This window comes from Aspergillus pseudoviridinutans (assembly GCF_018340605.1).
Source record: "Aspergillus pseudoviridinutans IFM 55266 DNA, scaffold_8, whole genome shotgun sequence".
NCBI classification, from domain to species: Eukaryota; Fungi; Ascomycota; class Eurotiomycetes; order Eurotiales; family Aspergillaceae; genus Aspergillus; species Aspergillus pseudoviridinutans.
This window is the reverse complement of record NW_025091288.1, coordinates 1,272,908-1,293,509: the sequence shown is the minus strand read 5'-3', so window position 1 is coordinate 1,293,509 and position 20,602 is coordinate 1,272,908. Positions and strand designations below refer to the sequence as shown.

The window sequence follows — 20,602 nt, the reverse complement described above, 5'->3', positions numbered from 1 at the left end:
AAAAAAGAAGTCTATATTAGCTATATACTAATTACCTTTAGTTAGTCTTTTTTAGATCTAATAATCTATTTTATAAGAACTCTAAGTACTTCTATAAGAATATTTATTAGAAAGATAGTCCTTACTACTACTTAAATTATTTAGATTATAGTTATTATTAGAATACCTTTATCTATATCTAGATTAATAATATTAATTATAATTCTCTATATTACTTGCTTTATAATTATATCTTTAATTATTATTATAATAAGAGTAATATTAATTATTAAGGATATTATTAGTCTTTCTAGTTTATTTATTAGTCTACTTAATATTAGTTTACTAGGCTACTAGCTAAGTATTTACTAAGGTCTATATAAATATTATTACTATTTATTAAATTATAGTATTAAGTTATTCTTTCTATCCTTTTATAAAGATAGGATTTAGTTTATTTAGATTATTAGTACTAGCCCTAATATATTAGAATATAGGCCTAGAGAGTCTAATATTAGTATATCTTTAGATAACTTATTATCTATCTAGTTATTAGCCTATAGTAGCTTTATTAATTTATTTATACTTAATAATATTAATATTAGATTTTAGTAATTTATTAATATTAACTTTTAGTAATATTATAACTTTTAAATTAATAATATAGTCTTTATTTTTAGTAATAATTATAATATACTAAATAATAATTTCTTCTTTTAAAAGGCTAGTTATTTTAGAGTTAATAAAATATAGTTTTAGAGTTTATCTAATAGTTTTTTAATAACTTAATTATTTTACTATAGATATTAATTATAGTATAAAATATATTATTAATTATTTTATAAAAACTTTATATTCTTAGGAAACTTCCTAACTATTACTATAATAGATACTCTTAAGTATATCATCTAAGTATTAGATATTACTACTTTAGTCTAAATTAGCTTTATATCTTAAAATAAAAATAAGTCTTATTAGTATTTTAGTATTAAGATTTTTTACTATATTATATTTAAATTATTTAAATTTCTATAGCTATATAGCTATCTTAATAATTAATTTATTAATCTTAGCTTTATTTAATATTATATATAATAGGTTTTAATAATAGGCTAATATATAGATAATATAGATTAATATATTAATAATAGTTAAATAATTAATATATATTTTACTAAACTAAATATAGAATAATAGAATTATAATATAGGGTTTAAAAATAGACTATAATTCTTTAAAAATAAGGGAGTACTTAAATAGGATTAGTAATAGAATAATAATAAATTAATAAAATTAAGGAAGCTAATGATTATTATTATATTAAAAGAAATAATTAATAAGATAGACTAATAGTTTAACTTAAAAATTTAATAAGGAAGTAGGTTAATTTCCTTCCTTTTTAGGAAGGTAGTTAAATATATTAATATAGATTTAACTTAAATATAACTATTTAATAGGTATAGGGAAATCCTCTACTATACTATTTATTATTTAATATTTTAGAATAGATAAAATAAATAATAAGATTAATTAATTAGCTTTTCCTTAATTAATTCCTGGATGCCTAGTATCGATATACTACTATTTTATATAGTTATAGTAGTTAATACTAAAGATAATTATTCTTCTCTTATAACTAACTAATAAGATAAAGATAACTATAAAGTAAATATTATATAACTATAAAGCAAGAGTACAATAGTGTAGACATATAACACTGGGCTGGGGCCGCTGGGCCATCCTGGAGGCTCCTAGTGAGCAGCAACTATCTGACCAACGCGACGGCCGTCTTTGCAGACTGGCACCGCCGGCGTCCATATATTTCAGGCACCTACACTAGGCCGAGCCCCCGTAGATTCCCTCATAGATGCCCCTATTCCGGCCCTGGCCGAATCAGTGAGTGCTGCTACCCTGACTCCCTTGTAGTTCCATTCCGGCTGGGGTGGAAATCAGTGAGTACTGCTACCTTGATTCTCCATCATTCTATCTATTTTTCTACTAAGGTATGCACTAGGCTGCTAGCCTGCTACCATCCAACTGGGGCAGAAGAGTGAAAGGACCTACTACAATTTGACCATATGGCTGGATCATGCGCAGCTTCCACATATACCTATACATATTAGTCACTGGCTCAATTGCTCTAGCAAGAATTACCTAAAATTTGAAGAGCACTCGTTTTTAATAGACCCCGTATCTCCGACGTCTATTCCTTTTTTATTTTAGACAAAGTTCAATAGGAGTGCTATAAAAAAATATAATGTTATTTTACCCATATTAGAACCTATATTATATGTTGCACTACTTTTTGCTAGCCCCTGGTTTAATAACAGTCAAACAGATGAACCAACATTTGTTTACCTAGTCCTATTTTGCCCATGTATTAAACTACATTAATTCCTACCTAATAGGGCCAAGTATAGGTGTGATAAGGTACGGAAGTATTTATGACTGTATTGTCATTGTAATCTGCACATGAATGTGTAAAGGGAAATCAACAACCACACAACGTGGCCTTATTCCTCATACCTCTCAGCTCCTTATTAAGAGCCTACCTAACTAAGGGCTCATTCCAAGCTAGTAATATAATTTATTAGTTGGCCCTACAGAATATATAGGAAGTTTAATGCTTACACCGTCCTCCTACTACAGGGAACATACCAACAGTGGAAAAAATCATAATGGTAATCACGACCGACGCCTAACTGGCCTGACCTGGAGCTGACCTGACAATCCTTCTATAGGCTCAAACTCCCCAGCAGCGAAGAGCAAATGAGAGATATGCGAAGCATGAGGCTGCAAAACGAGGCAAAGGGCAGACTACAGCAAAACCAAAACAGAATTCAAAGTCCCCAGTGTCCACTGGATGGCTGGGTATGTACCACACAGCAACTAGAAGCATCTACAGGCATGACCAAATAGCTAAGACATCATAGTTATTCTTGCATTCGTTGTCTGCGGGGGAATTGCATTTGAACTTCTAAGAGTTATTCCAGCGATATGGTCCACTGCGACTACGATGTTGGGTCGCCTCATTGCCTAGGTGGCCGCTGTTAGCATGCGATCATCTCAAGCTTGTAAAATACCGAGTGCCTTTCGAAGTATGCCACCTATTCTTCAACATTAGCTTCCCAACGTTTCGAAGCCACGCCAAATTCCTCCGTCGAAGATTTGTCTCAAAACGAATATCAAGTAGAGACATAAGCCGAGCGATACCCTCTTATGTACGTGACTATCTCTCGCACGCATATTACATTCATGTTGCTCAGCTCCTTCCAAAGGCCTTCATGCATCCAAACCATAGACTCCAGGCTGTAAAACCGTCAAAAGACAAACCGTCGCTATCTGATCTATGCATCGTCATTTGCGGATGCCACTATTCAATGAAAGTAGGATAGGAAATTCACCTGACCCAAGCTCTGCGTCGCACTGGTGCCTTCTGCTGTTGGGAGGTCGCGATAATCACATCTCGCGGGTACCGTCCTTTTCCGCTTGAGTTGTATCCTGTAATACATTGGTAGTCGCATGTCCTCTCACTTTGGCCTTCTTGCTTTTCTTTTTCTTCCTCACAGGTGTACCCTCCACAGGTATGCCTTCTGGGTGAATTCGCTCCGATGCTCGCTGCATCTCCAACCGTAACCTCTCTACTTGTCGCATCGCTCTTGCCATCTCTGCATCATCCTGAACGGTTTCGCCTAGATTAAGTGTGGAACTCGGGCTTCGATCTTCCCCCTCCAAGGCAAGGAGCCCAAGGCTACTGGAATCAACTTGGAGGAGAGAACGCTTGCTTTTGTCAAGGTCATCGGCAGCTTTCGGCAAAACAGAGTCATCCAGTCCAATGGTTTCATCAGCAATGACACGATGTTTTTTGGGGCGTTGACCTTTGTGGTGTCGAGTTCTGCTGTCTGACGGTGGAGCTCCATGTTGGTCTCCAAACGTGGTCAAATCAAGGTTAATTATGGGGATAGAGTCGACATCCAAATCACCGTTAGGTGAGATACTGTGATCTCGGTCTGACGCACCAGAAGGACGATCTTCGGTAACGATGTAGAAGGGATCCTCTCTGTTGCGTTCTTGGCGCTCGGCCCTCCGCTTAATGGCGGCAGATAAGTCATTTGGTCGATCGTCTGGAGCCTGGTATGATGAATCTGTATATATCTCGACCGTAGCAGGCCCAATGGGCATGCTACGATAATTGGATGTGTCTCCGACATGGTAAAACTGTTGAGATGGATGCTGGCTGTCGATCTCAGGATTCCAGCCCAATTCGCCGAGAAGTGTTGGGAATTCTTGATTGAGAGCTTCGTTCAGAATGAGATCCCCTGGGAAAGGAACCTTTCTCTGAGCACCGATAGCGACTGGATTGAGTTCCAGCCCAGAGAACAATCCGGGCATTATGGACGATAATAGAAAAGGCATTGCTTCCGAGTTGTGGCGTTCCGTCACTAGAGCATCAGCTGCCAAGCGTACCATTTCAAGAAATTCAATGGCCCTTTCCTGCACATCCAGATCAGGATGAACCGCCAGGGATTCGAGAAAATTGATAACTTGCGCAAACAATAGTGATATCTCGCACACCGTTGTTGTGTTCCAATCTTGGTGTGGGTCATTGGCCACTTGTATGAGCACCTTAGGAAGTGCCTGAACGTAGAGGGACAATGCCTTAGCTGGAAGTGACATGTTTGACATGTCGATCAGTGCCTGGAGCGTTCGACGAGGGGTACAAAGACAGCCCGAATATTCGCCCACTACCCAAGCTAGCGATCCGAGGGCGTGGCTATCGGTATGAGGTTGAAGGAACAATGCATGTCGGTTCTCAACGGAAATCAGAAGTTCTGCCGCTCTTGTGGCCTGCAGTCGGACACCTTTGACACGGACAGCGACATTGCGTATTTCCGAACAGATTCGGGACATTATATCGTCTCCACTATCGTCTTCAAGCGCGAGAATAGCTCGCGGAAAACGGGGTTGTTTACTTTGCCGTGGTCGGAGTTTCATCAATTCTACCAAAAGGTCGACATACCATTCAAAGTCGTATAAGTCCGAATAGTTGTTGAAGGAACATATGTCAAGTATCCGATGCATCACCTCGATCCTATAGCTCACAGGCAAAGTAATGGGTCCTTTTTGATTGTTCGAGTTCTCTGTTGCTGCGGAATGTCTCGACTCAACAGGATCAAACGTCGTAGCATCTTGAAGCTGCTTGAGCAACCGATCGACGACGGACTGGAGTGTGTCGCTTGTGACCATTCTGGCCGCAAGCTCTAGCGCTTGAATCCGTATCGAGACATCTGCATCCTCCAAACAATCCATGATGACATCGCAGTGAACTGATACTAATGCAGGATGAGAGAGCAGGATTCGATTGAACGCCAGTAACGCGACATATTTGACTTCAAATTTTAATTTTTAGTATTCACACTGAACTGTTCAGGAAGAAACTTACGGTTTGGGTCGGAATTCGCGACAATCATTCCTCGAAGTTTCCCGACACAGAGACTTGCGACTTCATCCCTCTCTTCAAGTGCTTCGTCGCCATCGAGTATGCCTCCTTGAATGACGCCATTGATACATTCATATAGTAATGACATGGCGGTCGTCGTTTCAATTATGTTCATCAGAGGCCCAGTGAGTTTCCGAATTAGTCTAGGTTCCAAGGGTGTCAAAGTCGCAAACTAGTCTCGTTAGAAGCGTACGTCCTGCGAAAAGGGAACACCATACCAGCTTGATTATCTTGATAGCCATCCAATTATTCCCCCCATCGACTAATAATTCGAAGAGCCTCGGGGCAAGTGGAAGAAAATCACGCGGCCTTCTCCAACCAAGCTCACATATGACGTTGATCACGGCTGTAGTTACACTACTTTCCTCTTCATTGTCCATGAGGCGCTCTCTTAGTTTCGGCCATGCAAACTTGAGTGCCTCGGGATAAACCAAKGCAAGTCTGTAGAGACACACGACTGCCTTTTTGCGCACAACACCGCGCGAGTGTGAAAGCCGAGATAGAACGTCAGGGAGCAATGACATAGCAAGCGAAGGAGTTATAATGTGCGGTAATGTGGTCAGTGGTAAGGACAGGCTCGGAGTACTCGACGATATGAGATCCTATTCCAGCGTCAGACAAGTTTTTAAAAAGGAACTTGGGACTTCAAAGACCTTCTTCAATAGATTCGTTGCCAGCATCAAGACGTCAGTATCGGGTCTAAAGCTTTGAACTGCCCCAAGGTAGCCAGCTCTCTTCTGCAGATATCTCGAAGATGACATGACTTCCAGGACATGGAATGATGCCCATGACATATCATACCCAAACATCTCCAGGTAAACTACTTTCAAGAGAGCAGTTGCTTTCTTATCTGGAATTTATTAGCGGACTACTTTCGGTATCTTGAAGGCAAATATGATGGGACTGGGATGTGCATACCCATATCTTGAGACTTGATCTCAGCCCTACATTCTCGAAGACTATCCTGTATAAACTCATCTTCTGCCCCTTTATGATTCCTTAGACCTTTGATCAGGTCGTAAAGTGATTTCTCGAACCTAATTACTTCTTATCAGCGGAAAGTTACACCAGCTCAGCAATCAACCCTACATTTTTAAATGATTGAATGAAGGTATTTGCGACCCTCTATCTCATAAAAGATCAGGTAGATATTGCCATGTGGCTTCAAAGGTCGCAGACGACCGAATATAGATATAAGAAAATAAAGTTAACTCTCCAAATAGGGCACGATTCTGATATCCCTGGAATCTTTGTCGTGTGGGGTATGTGAAGATAAACTACTATGGGATGATTTAAAGTCACGGGAATCCGAAATAGCGTAATATTATTTGCTACTCTCTACGGAGTATAGGATACTCCATATTTTAGCTCTATAGCGTCACATTGATAAGCACAGATCCGCACTAGACAACCATTTCTCCTGACTTCTGAGATTCACACAAATACAGTTCCTGCTCTGGTTTCCCCTACAGACATTCATTTTAATTGAATAATACAGGTTGATACCAACGTTTGCCAAATAATGGGTCGTACAGCTCCAGAACTCCATGCTATTCATGGCTCGGATTTGTTCTCTAGCCTTCATCTGTCACAACAGGCACCGTTGATCCTCAGCCGACGCGTTATATCGGAGACCAATGCCAAGTCCACATTGATGTTCTCGCCGGAGAAGTTTGAGGAATACAGGGAGATTGAACAGCTCTTATTAGCTTGTTTACAGACTGGAGATGATAGATCAGCACTATCCTGTCTCAATCAACTCGAACAGCGTTTCGGGGCTTCAAATGAGAGGGTCCTTGGGCTACGTGGCATATACGAAGAGGCCGTTGCAGAGGATCGATCTTCCCTGGAATCATGCTTACGAAAATACGACACCTTACTGCTGGAGAATCCGGCGAACATGGTCTGTGATGATCTTATTAGCTAGAATTTACTGGCTAATTAATATTTGATAGCCTGTTCTAAAGCGGCGTGTTGCGCTTCTGCGTGCATTGTCTCGACACACGGATGCTATACACAGCCTAATAGATCTGTTGAAGGCTGCCCCTACAGATGCAGAAGCTTGGTGTGAACTCTCAGATCTATATAAGTCTCAAGGAATGGGCCTCCAGGCAATCTTCTGCCTTGAGGAAGCATTATTGATTGCACCAAACGCGTGGAATGTAACTATTTCAGAGCACGTCACCGTCAACAAGTGGAGAGACTAACGATTCTTTCGTTGTTCCGGACCAGATTCATGCTCGTCTCGGTGAGCTTCAATATCTTGTTGCTGGGTCTTCCGACCCAGAGCAATCATATCACCTACTGCGGGGGTCGATCCGTTCTTTCAGCAGAAGTATTGAACTTTGCGACAACTACCTGAGGGGCTTCTATGGCTTGGCTTCAGTGAGTGCTGTCATTGTTTCTCCCTACAATACGGCTTTTATATCAAAAACTAATCTGGATATCGAAGGCATCTGCGATCTTGCTCAAAGGTGAAGGGTATCAAACTTACTTGCAGGATTCTTCATTGTCGCAAGCAGACGATTCACTCACATTAATGCGGCTCCAGAAGCTGAATGCCTTTGCCAAAACTAGGATTGAGGGTATTGTCAAAGAACGGTCCAAAGGGCGCATTCATTCCGAATACAGCCAAGGCGAGCTTATCGCAGCGAGGGAGCTTCTCAATCGTCTCAATGCATCCGACTAAAGCTATTCCCCGTCCCTGATTTATCGGATTTGCTGTATCATCTGTCCTCATAATTGAGTGCTTCTTGGTTTGGAACTGGAACTACTCTCTCATTACTTATCTGATTACGCTGAAGGCTTATTCTCTCAGGGTGTGGAGCGGCGTTCAATTGAATATTCAGGATCCTTGCAGTGCTAGATGAAGAACATGCCAGTCCGTCAAACATGGTTGAACGACGAGTATACATGGGCTAAGCGAAGCACAGAACCTATAATCTGGTTAATGGAGCACACCAATGTTTCGTACCCCTTCATCGTATCAACTTTAGATAGGCATGACCCACTTACGTCATGGTCCTAGATAAGCGAAAGACTTACAGAATAGGTATTCCAGTGTCATCACTAGTTTTAGACCTACGATAATTCTGATGACAGTGTTTAGGTCGATATTCAGTGTTAGAGATTCCCTATTCGTATCTGGAACCCCCCATGTGTTATGGCTGGGTTCATTTCTCTCATACTATGAAGCCATTTCATTAGAAGAGATACCTTACTTTTTTGACATTATTACTCAGTAAGTACAGTAGAGAGGTACCTTAGTTAGGTTTCTTTTCCAACCTGAAGACCATGTATTGGCCGATCATGGGAGGCTGACGGCCTCGGCCTGTATGTGTTCCATCTAGAAATCTGAAGGCTGAACTTATCATGTCAGAAAGAATAAATCCCTTAATTGGGCACTCAGGCAGCACAAGGTATTGGCAGGGTTCCTGGGAGGGTAAGAATCAAAATTGCCAGCTCAGTGCCTAACGAGACTGCGAACAAAACATACCTTACCCTACCTAGTAACATGGGAAGAAAAAAAAGGTAAATTTTTCGTCCTCGGTATACTAAAATGCCCAAACTCCGCCTCAAACATATCTGGTCAGGCACGTTCCCACATTTGGGTTCCCTTCTCCTGGTGTCGTCGCCAATCTCCCAACCACTGTACTGGCTTAAAATCTTCTATTCTTTCCCACTGTGATCAGACACATATCGGAAACAGAGACATAGCTTCGATCTGAAAGAGTTTCTCATTACATTTTACCAAGCTTCAGCTAGACTGCGTATTATTGCCAAACCTGGGATCTTTGTTTGAAGAATGAGTGCCACTTTGTTTCAGAGATTGAAGAACCAGTGAATTGGATATGAATTATCAGCATCGCCTTTTTCTTGGATGTGCTCACTAACTTTCTCTCCGAACATTTTCAAAGGGTGTCCTCGACCCAAGTCTGATCGCTATTCTGGAAGGTCATCTTTATGTCGCTCGGAACCGACTCAAGAATAACTTTTTCATAATCACTTCTTGAAATCTATTACAATCCAATTCTTTCTCAAACATTATTGACTGATATCTATGACGTACGTTCTAACGGCTCGACCCAAGAACGGCTTGACGCTGTTGTTTTGACTAACTCAATATACACAAGCAGGTTCAACATTACCATTGACCCTAGTCGACGCGGCTCGGACTCATCTCTATCTGACGAGGAAGACTCGTCAGGAGTTCAAGTTTCGCCGCCCTCTGAGTCTGGAAGCCATGAATATCATGACCCATATGATGAGTGGGCTCACTTACCATATCCGGACGAACTGAAGCCATCTGATTCGGCGTCCCGGCCCAGAGCGTCAAATCGCACGCGAAACCGCAATCCGACCCTTGGCTCATCATCAGGCCCGAGCCGCCGTCACTCCACGAGACGTCATGTTATGCCAGAACGAGAGTCATTTGTCCGTCGATCCCGCCGTCAGCCTTCCCCTGACTCCCCAGAGAGTGTGGATTCCGCTGAGGAATATGCAACTCCGTATGGTCGAACATCCCACGAGAGAAGGCTCTGGCCGCCCATGGCTCAAGGCTCAAACTACGCACATAGCACATCACCGGGGCCATCATATGTGTATCCGAACAGCGGCATATCACCGGGAGCTTTTACGCACTCTGGTCTTCATCCGCCATCAGATCAACTTGTTAGATTAAGTCACCATCATCAAACGGGTCATTCGGCGGCTTACAGCCATCCCGTCTATGGGTACGGTCCTCAATATCAACATCCTCATGGGCCCCCAATGCCGGCGTACTTCATGCACGAGCCTCATTCTGGCCACCATATGCCGCAAGTACACCCTTCTAGCCAAGGGAGAAGTGATGGACATAGCTCACCACAGCAATCAACACCACATGCAGTTCCACCGCATGGCCCATCACACTATGGTGGAAACCCATTAGGCCCTCACGAACTTATTCCATACGGCCCGGGAGGTTATTTCCCATTCAGAGAACCCTACGCCATGGTGCCCGGAATGGTACCCCCGCCATATCTTAACACCTACCCCCGCGTACCATCTCCCAGTCAGGGGGAATCAAGTCCATCTCCAGTTCCCGCCGCGGCAGAAGTTGCTAAGGATGAGGCAATTGCAAGGCTAGAGAAGCTGATTCTAGAAGAAAGGATGGAACGTGAAGCGAAAGAGGCGCGAGAGGCTGCGCTTCGAGCTGCAATTGAAAAGGAAGCTGCCGAGCAAGCTGCCCGAGAAGAGCGTGCTGCGCATGAAAAGAAACTCGTCGAGGAAGCCGCCGCTGCTGCTAGAGCGGAGGCGGAACAGAAGGCTGCTGAAGAGGCTGCAAAAGCGAAGAAGGAGGCCGAAGAGGCCGCTGCGGCCGCTAGAGCGGAGGCGGAACAGAAGGCTGCTGAAGAGGCCGCCAAATTGAAGAAGGAGGCCGAAGAAGCCGTTGCCGCCGCTACAGCCGCAGCGAACAAGGGCCCAGAAAAAAAGAAACCTATCAAATTCAAAGATGCTGTCGGGAGGAAGTTCAGCTTTCCCTTTGATTTGTGCTGCACATGGCAGGTATAATCCCCTCTTGGCCTTGCCCGAATGCTCTTTTCTAAAACCATGAGTCTAGGGAATGGAAGAACTTATACGCCAGGCTTTCCTCCACATCGAAGTAATAGGGCCTCATGTTGCAGAAGGTCATTATGATCTAGTAGGGCCAAACGGTGATATCATTCTCCCACAAGTCTGGGAAACCGTCATTGAACCGGACTGGACCATTACCATGCATATGTGGCCCATACCAGAGAAGCCGAAGAGTCCTGACCCTGCAGAGGGGGGTACTGTCCCGGAAGGACAAGCAACTGCGGAAACCGCTCCAGGATCTGCTGATAGCGCAGTCATCGTTGCGCCCGATGATTCGAAGAAAAAATCCGAGCCGGCAGCAGGTATGTTCAAATATCTTTTCATATCAACTGGGATAACTGTGGTGGTAGTCTTGTCGAGGCCTTCCTACCACCAACCCCAACCGCCACCTCTTATCCTCTTCCCTCCGTTTTTTTTAACCCCCTTTCTTTGTGCTCGACTTGTTTATTCAAGTTTGCTACAATGGCGCTTTTGTTCTTTCCCAGTGTTAACCTAGTATTCGACCTTAGGGACAAAGAAACCACGTGCGAAGGGGCCAGACCCCGGCGCTTTTGCCATGTGGATGGTGGGTAGCAATCGTTTGAGATTCAACAAGGCTTTAAAAGCGGAAAAAAAGCCTAAAGCATTCCAACATCACGGTAGCTCTTGCCGTGTTATGTGATAGGGTCGTATACTAGGTGGTTGGCTGGTAGCTATCTCTGGCTATATGCATTCACTGTTAAACAGAGCAGACTCACTGCTTAGATCACAGTCATGGTTCGTTCTCTGCCGGATCTGTGCTTGGCGGGTTCTCGTCTGCCAGGCAGCCCAACGACATACTGGGATACAGGCTTGCCCTATCATGGTCTGCTTTGGAGGGGCATGGCTTTTCCTCTCGACAAGCTCGGGATTGGTTTCTCATGCCTCGGTGGTTGGAGTTGGTAGTATTTTTATCATATGTTGAGTTATGTAAAGATCAAGCATTGGATTATGGTGACATTTCATACTTTTCCTGGCCACGGGTGGAAGTTTCTGGAATAATATCTGTCTGTGTCAGTGAGGAAATGTGTGCTGGATTATGTGCACTGGAGTTTCTTATATACCCATAGAGCATGATTGTCAATGTTTTTTAAGACTATACTTTAATTCGCTCCCGGTCCATTGACATCAGGCTTTTCAGTCACAAAAACAAGTTATACGGTGATCACAAACTCCTAGCAAAGGAACGGTGTATAGCTTCCGTTCCGGGATGCTTACTTCCTCTGTTGGTATTGATATAGAAGTCATGTCTACAGGCTTAGGACAGGCAGTCACTAATAGAAAAATGAGTAAGGACGTAAGGCCAATGTATTGGCGTACAAGCACAGCTCGATAATAGGTATCACGAAAGGTAGATGAACTATGTACTATTTTGGTAGTAAAGGCTCCCACTTGATTTCGGAATTTACTTCACCATCAAGTAGGTCCTTGGTGATGTCTGTATGACGCTCAAATCCACCAAAGTGCCTAGATCCACCGCTTAGAGAGTCTTGACAACCTGGACCCCTGCGTTCAGCAGGTGAAGTTCTAATCTGGCCATTCAGATCGAACCTCGGAACGTCAAATTGATTACATGGCTGCGACGGAACGCTCTCCAGTGCCTTCATACCGGACTGTGATCCAGCTTGGCCCGACAAGGCTTTATGATCGTTGCTTAAAGCAACAGGTTTCCGAGGGATTGGTGGTGCTTTTTTGGCCCCATCTGCTCTGGAAGATCGCATGTCAGTGTCTTGAATCAAGTCTGATGAATTCGCGGCTCCCTTCGCACCACGTGGGGGCAATGGAGGCTTGTATGAGATGGATTCTACGTTATCCACCACGACATTTTGACTGTCCGTTAATCTTCTTGCAGGTACCCAATCAGTGGCATTACTTGAAGAAAATGGGTTGGACTCGCGATTCATGTTCAGTGACCATCCATTTGAAGGCGGCCGTACAATTGATTTCACTGGCATACCTGTCTCGTGTGAATGTTAGAGTAGCCAGTCACGAAGATGGAACCGATCCAAAAAAAATTTGGGAAGTCATACCATTATCCAACCACCATCTCTGATCATCTGAGCTCGCTGGAGGAATGTTAAGTGTGAGAAAGTCCAGTTCAGCTGACTCTCGCTTATGCATTTTTGCCTGGTTCCTCGACCTTGCCGATATCTCGGGTGCATCACCTATCTCCTTTGCATAGATTATGCTCCTGATATTTCCCTTTAGGTGATCATCAACAATATTAATGTCACAGGAAAAAAGGGCCCACACGGGACGATGATCTGAGCACTGTAAACAGGCAGAGTCGTAATGCAGCTGATAGATATTTGATCCTTTCCACAGGATTCTATCGCACCATGCAGGGATGCGGGACTTCTCACTGCTAGGTATTAGTCTCTCCAGTTAAAGAAGTGCGCCGAAGACAGTGTATTATCTTACGATGTGTCGTAATAGTTTGTACCAACGTCATATTTATAAGTTGGTGGAAATGTAATGAGCCCCTCGCTGTAGGATTGGAACACATTGCCCGCGATCATTTGCAGGTTTAGCTTCAGCTCTAATTAGCGCATAGACGTTCCCTTGAGTGAATCACAGTACCTGATCATTGTCGTGCAACTTCTGGTAGTTGCGTTGCGTTGCCAGGTCTCTGACGATCTGATTGCTGAGACCTATTCGGTAGTTGAAATCACCAAGCCAGATGATAGTGTCATGATCATCAATCGTTCTGTTTTTCTGGAACCTAAGACCTCGACAGATAGTCTCATAGTCCTTATTTCTCTCTTCATAGTTCGCGAATCCAGCGGCAAGGTGAGCAGTCACGAAGCATATTCGAGTCTTTGAATATTCAAAGCGGATAGCACAGCCTCCTTTGTTACCGCTGATCCCCGAGAGACCTGTCTTTCTAATCATTAGATACTCATAACGAAGCAATACTTCTTGCACTGGACACTCACTTTCCTGACACTGCCTTCAACATTCTTTATGTCTCTGAGTATATCTTCTTTCACAAATATCATAAGAGCTGCTCCAACCAGCTGGCCACTCCGCAAAAGAACGTACTTTGTACTCCCCATCTTCTCTGCACGAGTGTTGAGACAATTTCTGACAGCGACTTCCCATACTTTGCGAGGAGTGGGGTCGGTCGACATGATTTGTTGTGGATTTAGTGCAACAATTTCTTGAAAACCAACGGCAAAGATGCTTGGATCCTCGCCCCGCTGATCGGGGAGAGGAAAGAGCCAGGGTGTTAAATCATTATCAGGGCCCTCGTGGCGTCCATTCACGTTAAACGTTCCGGTCCAGATCAGGACCGATTTCTTGTAAGAATATTCGGATGCTCGCTGAGCCAGTTTCTCGGAGACTATATCATTTATCGGATCGAAGAGCTGTACTGGGCTTTGGTTTGTTAGACGTCCTAGTAGTAAATCTATTGTCCTTTGCCGGGCTTTGTCGGAAAAGTTGTTCACGTATAGCCGTGTGGCGGTTTTGCGTGCATCTGCAAGGGCACCGGCGAGAGACATTCTTCCATGTCGAGTGAATGAGCTTTTCAGCGCACCAGTACCAGCATAGATTCGCGACAGAGCATCCCCGTTGTCAGCCCAAAGGGTTGAGTGTCTGAGCCGAAGTTCGGGGTCAATGTGAGCTCCCTGTTGATGAAAGAATGATTCAAGGGCCATCGTGCTAATGATTGTCTGTACAAGGTTGGTTCTGTCAAGGCAATCTAGACAATTTGTCCGAAAAATGCCTTCTTGTTGCAGAACGACGGACGAGGCTTTTGCCTCGTCACCATAGGAAGTGCTCTCTGACAAGAAGTATCCAAAACCATCCACAGAATGCAAAATAACGTCTTTGATTTGATCGCTAGCTCCATAACCTAGAGGACCGCGGGCCTCCGCATGAAAATCAAAATCCGTCATTTCAAGTAACGTATGGTTGGAGGAGGTATGAGAGTTAGCCTTCTGGTTAAGTGGACTTCTGCTGACCAATTCTTGAAACCTCGTTGAAAGCTCGACTTCTCCGGGTTTCAGAGCGCTCAGGAGATTAACGATATGTATAGCGCCGTATCGTGATTCAAGGCTTTCGAAGTGTTTGTCGAAGGCGTGTTTGGTTGCCTCGCGCGACCTGATTACCTCAATCTTTTGCTGGCCAGGGAAGAAACCAGGTGCTTGTTCCCAAAAAATGGGCACAGAACCGCGAATCTGGACATATGAGAAAGTGAGGCCGGGAGGAACCCAGATAACAGTTTCCGTTTCCACAAAATTTGCAACGTTTCCGTCATCGTCAATGCCCCTAGAATTGAACCTGGTACCCGCCCGTCGAGATGATTGGCGTGATATAACAGTCAACGTTGATGGCAAGTGCGTTGGTGCTTGCGGAACTATCGACCTAGAAGTGGGAATGGTCAAAGTGCTACAGAATCCTCGTATTACATATGTCAACATTCGAGACATGTCGAGGTGCAGTTTCTCAATGGGAGACAAGCGGCTTCTGAGAAGAAGAAGAGGGTTGATCATGTATGAGTTCCACAGCATGTCCTCATCTAAAGAGCCCATGTCGAACGCATCAGCTTTGTCGGAGCTGACAATATGTCAGCAACCTCTGTAGATCTATGGGTTAGGCACTCTATCGGCTTACCGGTTCTGCAGCCGATCGGTGAGATCGAAATCTAGACTATAGTAGAAACTGCCATCACTCAAGAGCTTCTTCAGCGCTAAGAATGGGTGATCAGTGACAATTTCTTTATTCTCACCCCGGTCGAGTTCTTCAGCGGCAAACTCGGACTCGGACTCATAATTAAGACCATCTTCATAGCTTGAATGATTGAGACAAACTGCTTTGGTCAGACCAAATAAGGTAAACGAGGGAATGGGAGCTATTACAAAAGTGCACATTGTCGATTCGCCATACAGCTTCGCCAGGCCTCACTGTTCCGGCCTTTGAGGCGCCAGTCACCACGCATAAGAACACATCTCCATCCAGAGCGATTAACCCAAGCGTACCGTGCCCATCGCATAGACAGCGGTAACCTGTTAAGTCCACGGAAGACAAACTGGAAAATTCAACCAAGCAGTGGATCGTGTCTCGTTGGGTATTTCCCGTACTGCGGTCCACTTCTGCTGCGATGTGTTTAAAGACCAAAGCGTTGTCCGTAGTGGCCAGAATCAGAGTACGCTGAGGGTAATCTCTGCAGAAGACTCGCAAAATAGGCATTCTTCGAACAAGGTGTCTGTCAGATTCTGATTCTCATGATGATATCTATATGAAGTGTATAGAGAATTTCCGAAAGGATTGATCTCACAGCTCAGGCTCAGTTTTCAGAGGAACTGATTCAGTGACTTAAAGCGATTAACTGCACATTATAATGCTTGGGTATTAGTTAGGTAAAAGAGTCAATATCAGTATTTGAGAATAATATATTTTTCAGTATGTTGGGTGTTATGATGAATATCGAATGTCATTGGGATTTTGGAACAATTAGGCCATCGCCAAGGCCCTAAGAAGAGACTCATACTCATACCCTATATTATGGTCGTGAGTGTTATCTACTGTAATATTATTATTATTATTATTATTATTACTACACAGATAACAGATACATAGTATAAAGGTATCTTAGATGCAGAGCATCCATTTGTAGGAGTACATAGGTACATAGGTATCAGGCGTATCGAAGAGGGTGTTCAGGAAATAAGCATAATTTAATATGTACCCGAGTCAGAGAAAATACTTTTTTCTCCCGCTCTCTGTTAAGTCCAAAAGGCAAAGATGCATACAACCGCTACTCGTTAGATACCCTTGCCGCACTCCTGCTTTACGTTACAACCCTCTCTCTCTCTCCCTCTCTCGATCGTGTTTTATTTCTTTTCACTTTTCTCCCTGGTCCCAGAATAATACTTCAAATAGCAGTATTTTGGTTTAAACTTCAAGTTTCAGTCAGATCGACACTATCTCGCCATTTTCTCTTATCTCCGCTCAAAAATTCTCTTCGCTCCTACCGCAAATGGGCCTGGCAGCGCCTCGCAAGTAAATTTTCCAAAGAATGTCACTGCGATAAGAGTCACTGACCAAAATATGCAGGAAAACCAAAATCTCGCATGATCCCAACAACACCTCTTGGTCACGATCAACGGATGGTTTTGGACACAGGATTCTCAAAGCCCAGGGCTGGACTCCCGGTAGCTTCCTCGGCGCCCGGAATGCCACTCACTCTGATCTATTCACTACCGCTAGCGCATCACATATAAGAGTTGTCTTGAAGGATGATACATTAGGCCTGGGAGCTCGGCCAAAGAGGGACCTTTTGGATGAGCCCACTGGCCTGGACGCATTCAAAGGATTACTCGGCCGGCTCAATGGTAAATCTGATACACAACTTGAAGCGGAGCAGCAAAAGCGGAATGATGCTAAATTGGCTCGATATGCTGCAACGAAGTGGCAGACCGTCAGATTCATAAGTGGTGGACTTCTTGTGCAGGAGAAGGATAATGCTACCGCTTCCCCGACTTCTCAGAATCTTCGCGCTGATTTCCCACGGAAAACCTCTTCCCCTGAAAGTGAAAATGGCTTGTTTAAGATGGAGCCCATGGATAGCGATTCACAACAGGAAGATTGTGCCACGACCAAGGAGGATGAGGAGAAGAAGAAGAAGAAGAAGAAGAAGAAGAAGGGGAAGGAGCTGGACATGAGTTCCAGAAAATCCCGCGAAAAGAAACAAGAGAAGAGGCAAAAGAAAAGGAAAATTAGTGACTGTGACGGGCTCGACGCGGAAACAGCGGACATATCGTCTACAAAAGTCGTTCTAGCGGTCGCAAACGATAAAGGTACATGTGCGGTAGCCTCGAACAGTCCATCAACATCGAGGGAACGCCAACCTATGGGAAGACGGATCTTTCGAAGCCGACATATTGAACAAAAGAAGAAAGCCCTCATGGACGATAAATCTCTTAATGAAGTATTTATTATCCTTTCCTATTATCAATCCCTTTCCATGTTGCACAGAGGCTAACTGGCACAGATATTCATGATCAAAACATAAATAATAAATATTCGCAGGTTGGCCCATGTCACCCTACCTAGACACCCGCGCTTAAAGAATCATATCAACATTTTGAAAGAATATTATCTTGTATTCCTGATAACTTACAGATCCCAAATCAGCATTGGCCCGATAGGTTGATGATATACTTTATTCACTTGCGTCGCTCTTGGTCACGATGTATGAGTAATTACCTTCAGGTGCCTTCTAAATCATTTCTTTACTTGATGTCGCGGCTTTGCAGGCCAAGCCGCCGCTATACCAAGTATTGATTTCCTATACACTTTGAGTTATTCAGATGAATGATCGGAGCCCGGGCCTGAAGATCTAGATGTCTCAAAAGACTTATTCGCAATACACTTCGCTGAAAGAAACATAAGTCCACCATTTAAGCAGGATAGTAGCAGAGAAGGTATTTATGTTTTAACATTCGAATTTTGAAAGTCGTCTGATCGTGGGGTTGATAGATTCAGAGACAGCCATTCTAGATCCCCACTTTCCCCCAACTAAGTACCTTGGAGTGTGTCCACATAAATTGTTGGCAGGTACCAGAGATACGAACATAGCCTTACGCTCTCAACTTCCAGTCCCAAGGTACTATCAGTAAAGTACTGAATTGATATTGATATGAATGGATAAATACAGAGTACACCCGCTCAATAGTTAATCCTCTTGATGCAGAACTGAAGACCCGCCTTCGAACGTCATATCACTCATACGGGATCCCACTGCGCACCGCGAACTGCGTTAGATCGAAGTTCCCAATGCCGCTCTGCTGAGTGATCGATTCTCTGATCATCTTAGAATAGGAAACGACTGTGCGTTTGCCGAAGTGGGATACAAATTGATACCAATTTTCCGCTCAGCTAGGCCTTGAGATTAGGCGGCAGAATTACCCTTGCTGAAGATCCCCGACATCGAGTCGTTCAGTCTACCTCAGAGTAGATTCCTGCCTATCTTTTGCACTCGGTGTTGTTTCCACTTCTCCTGATCAATAATGCCAGACCAAGAAAATATACAAGCAGGAAGCTTGCAGCAGCAGCCTGAGTCGGTGCTTCAGTCCTCCTCGGGAGAAATCAGTTTGAGCACAGAAACCCAGACCGAGCAGAATACCTCGCGTGTGAATCATGTGCAAAGGAATAATAAATCTCGGGATACTGTAGCAAACAACACTGGATTGTCAGCTGCGGGTTTCTATTCTCCGATAAAACGGATTGACACCCCAGCGATACTAGCCTCGCTCGATCATTCTCAGTCACGGCCAGGCTATTCAGAACTGCGAAGGCATTCATCCAGGAGTCGGTAAGTGCTGGTTCTTCGAATCCATTTTTCTCTCTGCAGATGTGCGCAGTTTGGTGTATATGTAGGATCGAGGGTCACTGAAATTGATGACTGATAATGTTTAGGGGCATTCATTGGGCTCCCTTGAATATCGGTCTCGAAAGACGTATGCAGACGTTCGTGGTCTTATGCCACACTTTGACAATCGCAATATTCTTGACATTTTTCTTCTTCGCTTGTGCCATACCCGTATTCTGGCCTCTGCTACTCCCATATCTGGTTTATATTTCACTTTTTTCATCATCTGCAACGTCTGGAACGTTGAGTGGGCGTAGCGATTTCATGCGTTCGCTTCCGATATGGTCACTTTATGCCTCTTATTTTCCTGCTTGCTTGCATCGCTCTGAAGCGCTACTTCCAACACGCAAATACATATTCGGCTACCACCCTCACGGCATAATTTCTCACGGTGCATTTGCGGCATTTGCTACTGAAGCACTCGGATTTTCGAGGTTGTTTCCGGGCATCACAAACACGTTGCTTACCCTAGATTCGAATTTTCGAATTCCGTTCTACAGAGAATACGCTCTTGCTATGGGACTCGCCAGTGTTTCCCGGGAGTCTTGTGAAAACCTACTCTCTAAAGGTGGTGCTGACGGGGAAGGCATGGGCCGCGCGATTACAATTGTCATTGGTGGGGCTCGCGAGTCTCTGGACGCTTTACCTCACTCTCTGCGCCTTGTTTTAAAATGCCGCAAAGGATTCATAAAGCTAGCAATTCGCACCGGTGCTGATCTCGTCCCAGTACTTGCTTTCGGCGAAAATGATCTCTATGAGCAGGTGCGATCAGACCAACATCCCGTTATACACAAGTTTCAAATGCTCATTAAGCATACGATGGGGTTCACGATCCCGCTCTTTCATGCTCGTGGGGTTTTCAATTATGACGTGGGATTGATGCCTTATCGACGCCCATTAAATATCGTCGTTGGCCGGCCTATTCAAGTCGTTCAACAGCGTGACAGAGACAAGATCGACGAATCGTACATTGATGACCTTCATGACAAGTATATACGAGAGCTTCGACGGTTGTGGGAGCAATACAAAGATGTCTTTGCAAAGGACCGAATCTCTGAAATTGAGATAGTTGCATGAAGTGGCCTCGATTTCATCTTTTGATGCACTCTTGT

General features: G+C 44.0%; 6 protein-coding genes across 6 annotated transcripts; 4 read left to right on the top strand and 2 right to left on the bottom strand.

The window, feature by feature from the left end:
• Positions 1-3,438: 3,438 nt before the first annotated feature.
• On the bottom strand, positions 3,439-6,003 carry Asppvi_010554 (putative AP-3 complex subunit delta; the record flags this gene model as incomplete). Its single annotated transcript, XM_043306397.1, has 3 exons — positions 3,439-5,369; positions 5,423-5,651; positions 5,698-6,003. 3 exons carry the CDS (start codon positions 6,001-6,003, stop codon positions 3,439-3,441), a joined length of 2,466 nt encoding a protein of 821 aa, XP_043162332.1.
• A 998-nt stretch (positions 6,004-7,001) lies between these two features.
• Positions 7,002-8,168, top strand: Asppvi_010553 (uncharacterized protein; the record flags this gene model as incomplete). Its single annotated transcript, XM_043306396.1, has 4 exons — positions 7,002-7,382; positions 7,435-7,641; positions 7,712-7,864; positions 7,932-8,168. 4 exons carry the CDS (start codon positions 7,002-7,004, stop codon positions 8,166-8,168), a joined length of 978 nt encoding a protein of 325 aa, XP_043162331.1.
• Positions 8,169-9,539: 1,371 nt separating this feature from the next.
• Asppvi_010552 (uncharacterized protein) lies at positions 9,540-11,756 on the top strand (the record flags this gene model as incomplete). The annotated part of the gene is made up of 4 exons (XM_043306395.1): positions 9,540-9,544; positions 9,616-11,026; positions 11,082-11,397; positions 11,605-11,756. The coding sequence occupies 4 exons, from the start codon at positions 9,540-9,542 to the stop codon at positions 11,754-11,756; spliced, it is 1,884 nt and encodes a 627-aa protein (XP_043162330.1).
• A 724-nt stretch (positions 11,757-12,480) lies between these two features.
• On the bottom strand, positions 12,481-16,306 carry Asppvi_010551 (SacI domain and endonuclease/exonuclease/phosphatase family protein; the record flags this gene model as incomplete). Its single annotated transcript, XM_043306394.1, has 7 exons — positions 12,481-13,070; positions 13,144-13,475; positions 13,535-13,644; positions 13,694-13,993; positions 14,050-15,673; positions 15,731-15,926; positions 15,976-16,306. The coding sequence occupies 7 exons, from the start codon at positions 16,304-16,306 to the stop codon at positions 12,481-12,483; spliced, it is 3,483 nt and encodes a 1,160-aa protein (XP_043162329.1).
• Positions 16,307-17,096: 790 nt separating this feature from the next.
• On the top strand, positions 17,097-18,101 carry pxr1 (telomerase inhibitor/ribosome biogenesis protein PXR1; the record flags this gene model as incomplete). Its single annotated transcript, XM_043306393.1, has 2 exons — positions 17,097-17,119; positions 17,174-18,101. 2 exons carry the CDS (start codon positions 17,097-17,099, stop codon positions 18,099-18,101), a joined length of 951 nt encoding a protein of 316 aa, XP_043162328.1.
• Positions 18,102-19,128: 1,027 nt separating this feature from the next.
• Asppvi_010549 (diacylglycerol acyltransferase type 2A) lies at positions 19,129-20,567 on the top strand (the record flags this gene model as incomplete). Its single annotated transcript, XM_043306392.1, has 2 exons — positions 19,129-19,433; positions 19,538-20,567. 2 exons carry the CDS (start codon positions 19,129-19,131, stop codon positions 20,565-20,567), a joined length of 1,335 nt encoding a protein of 444 aa, XP_043162327.1.
• Between the last annotated feature and the right edge of the window lie 35 nt (positions 20,568-20,602).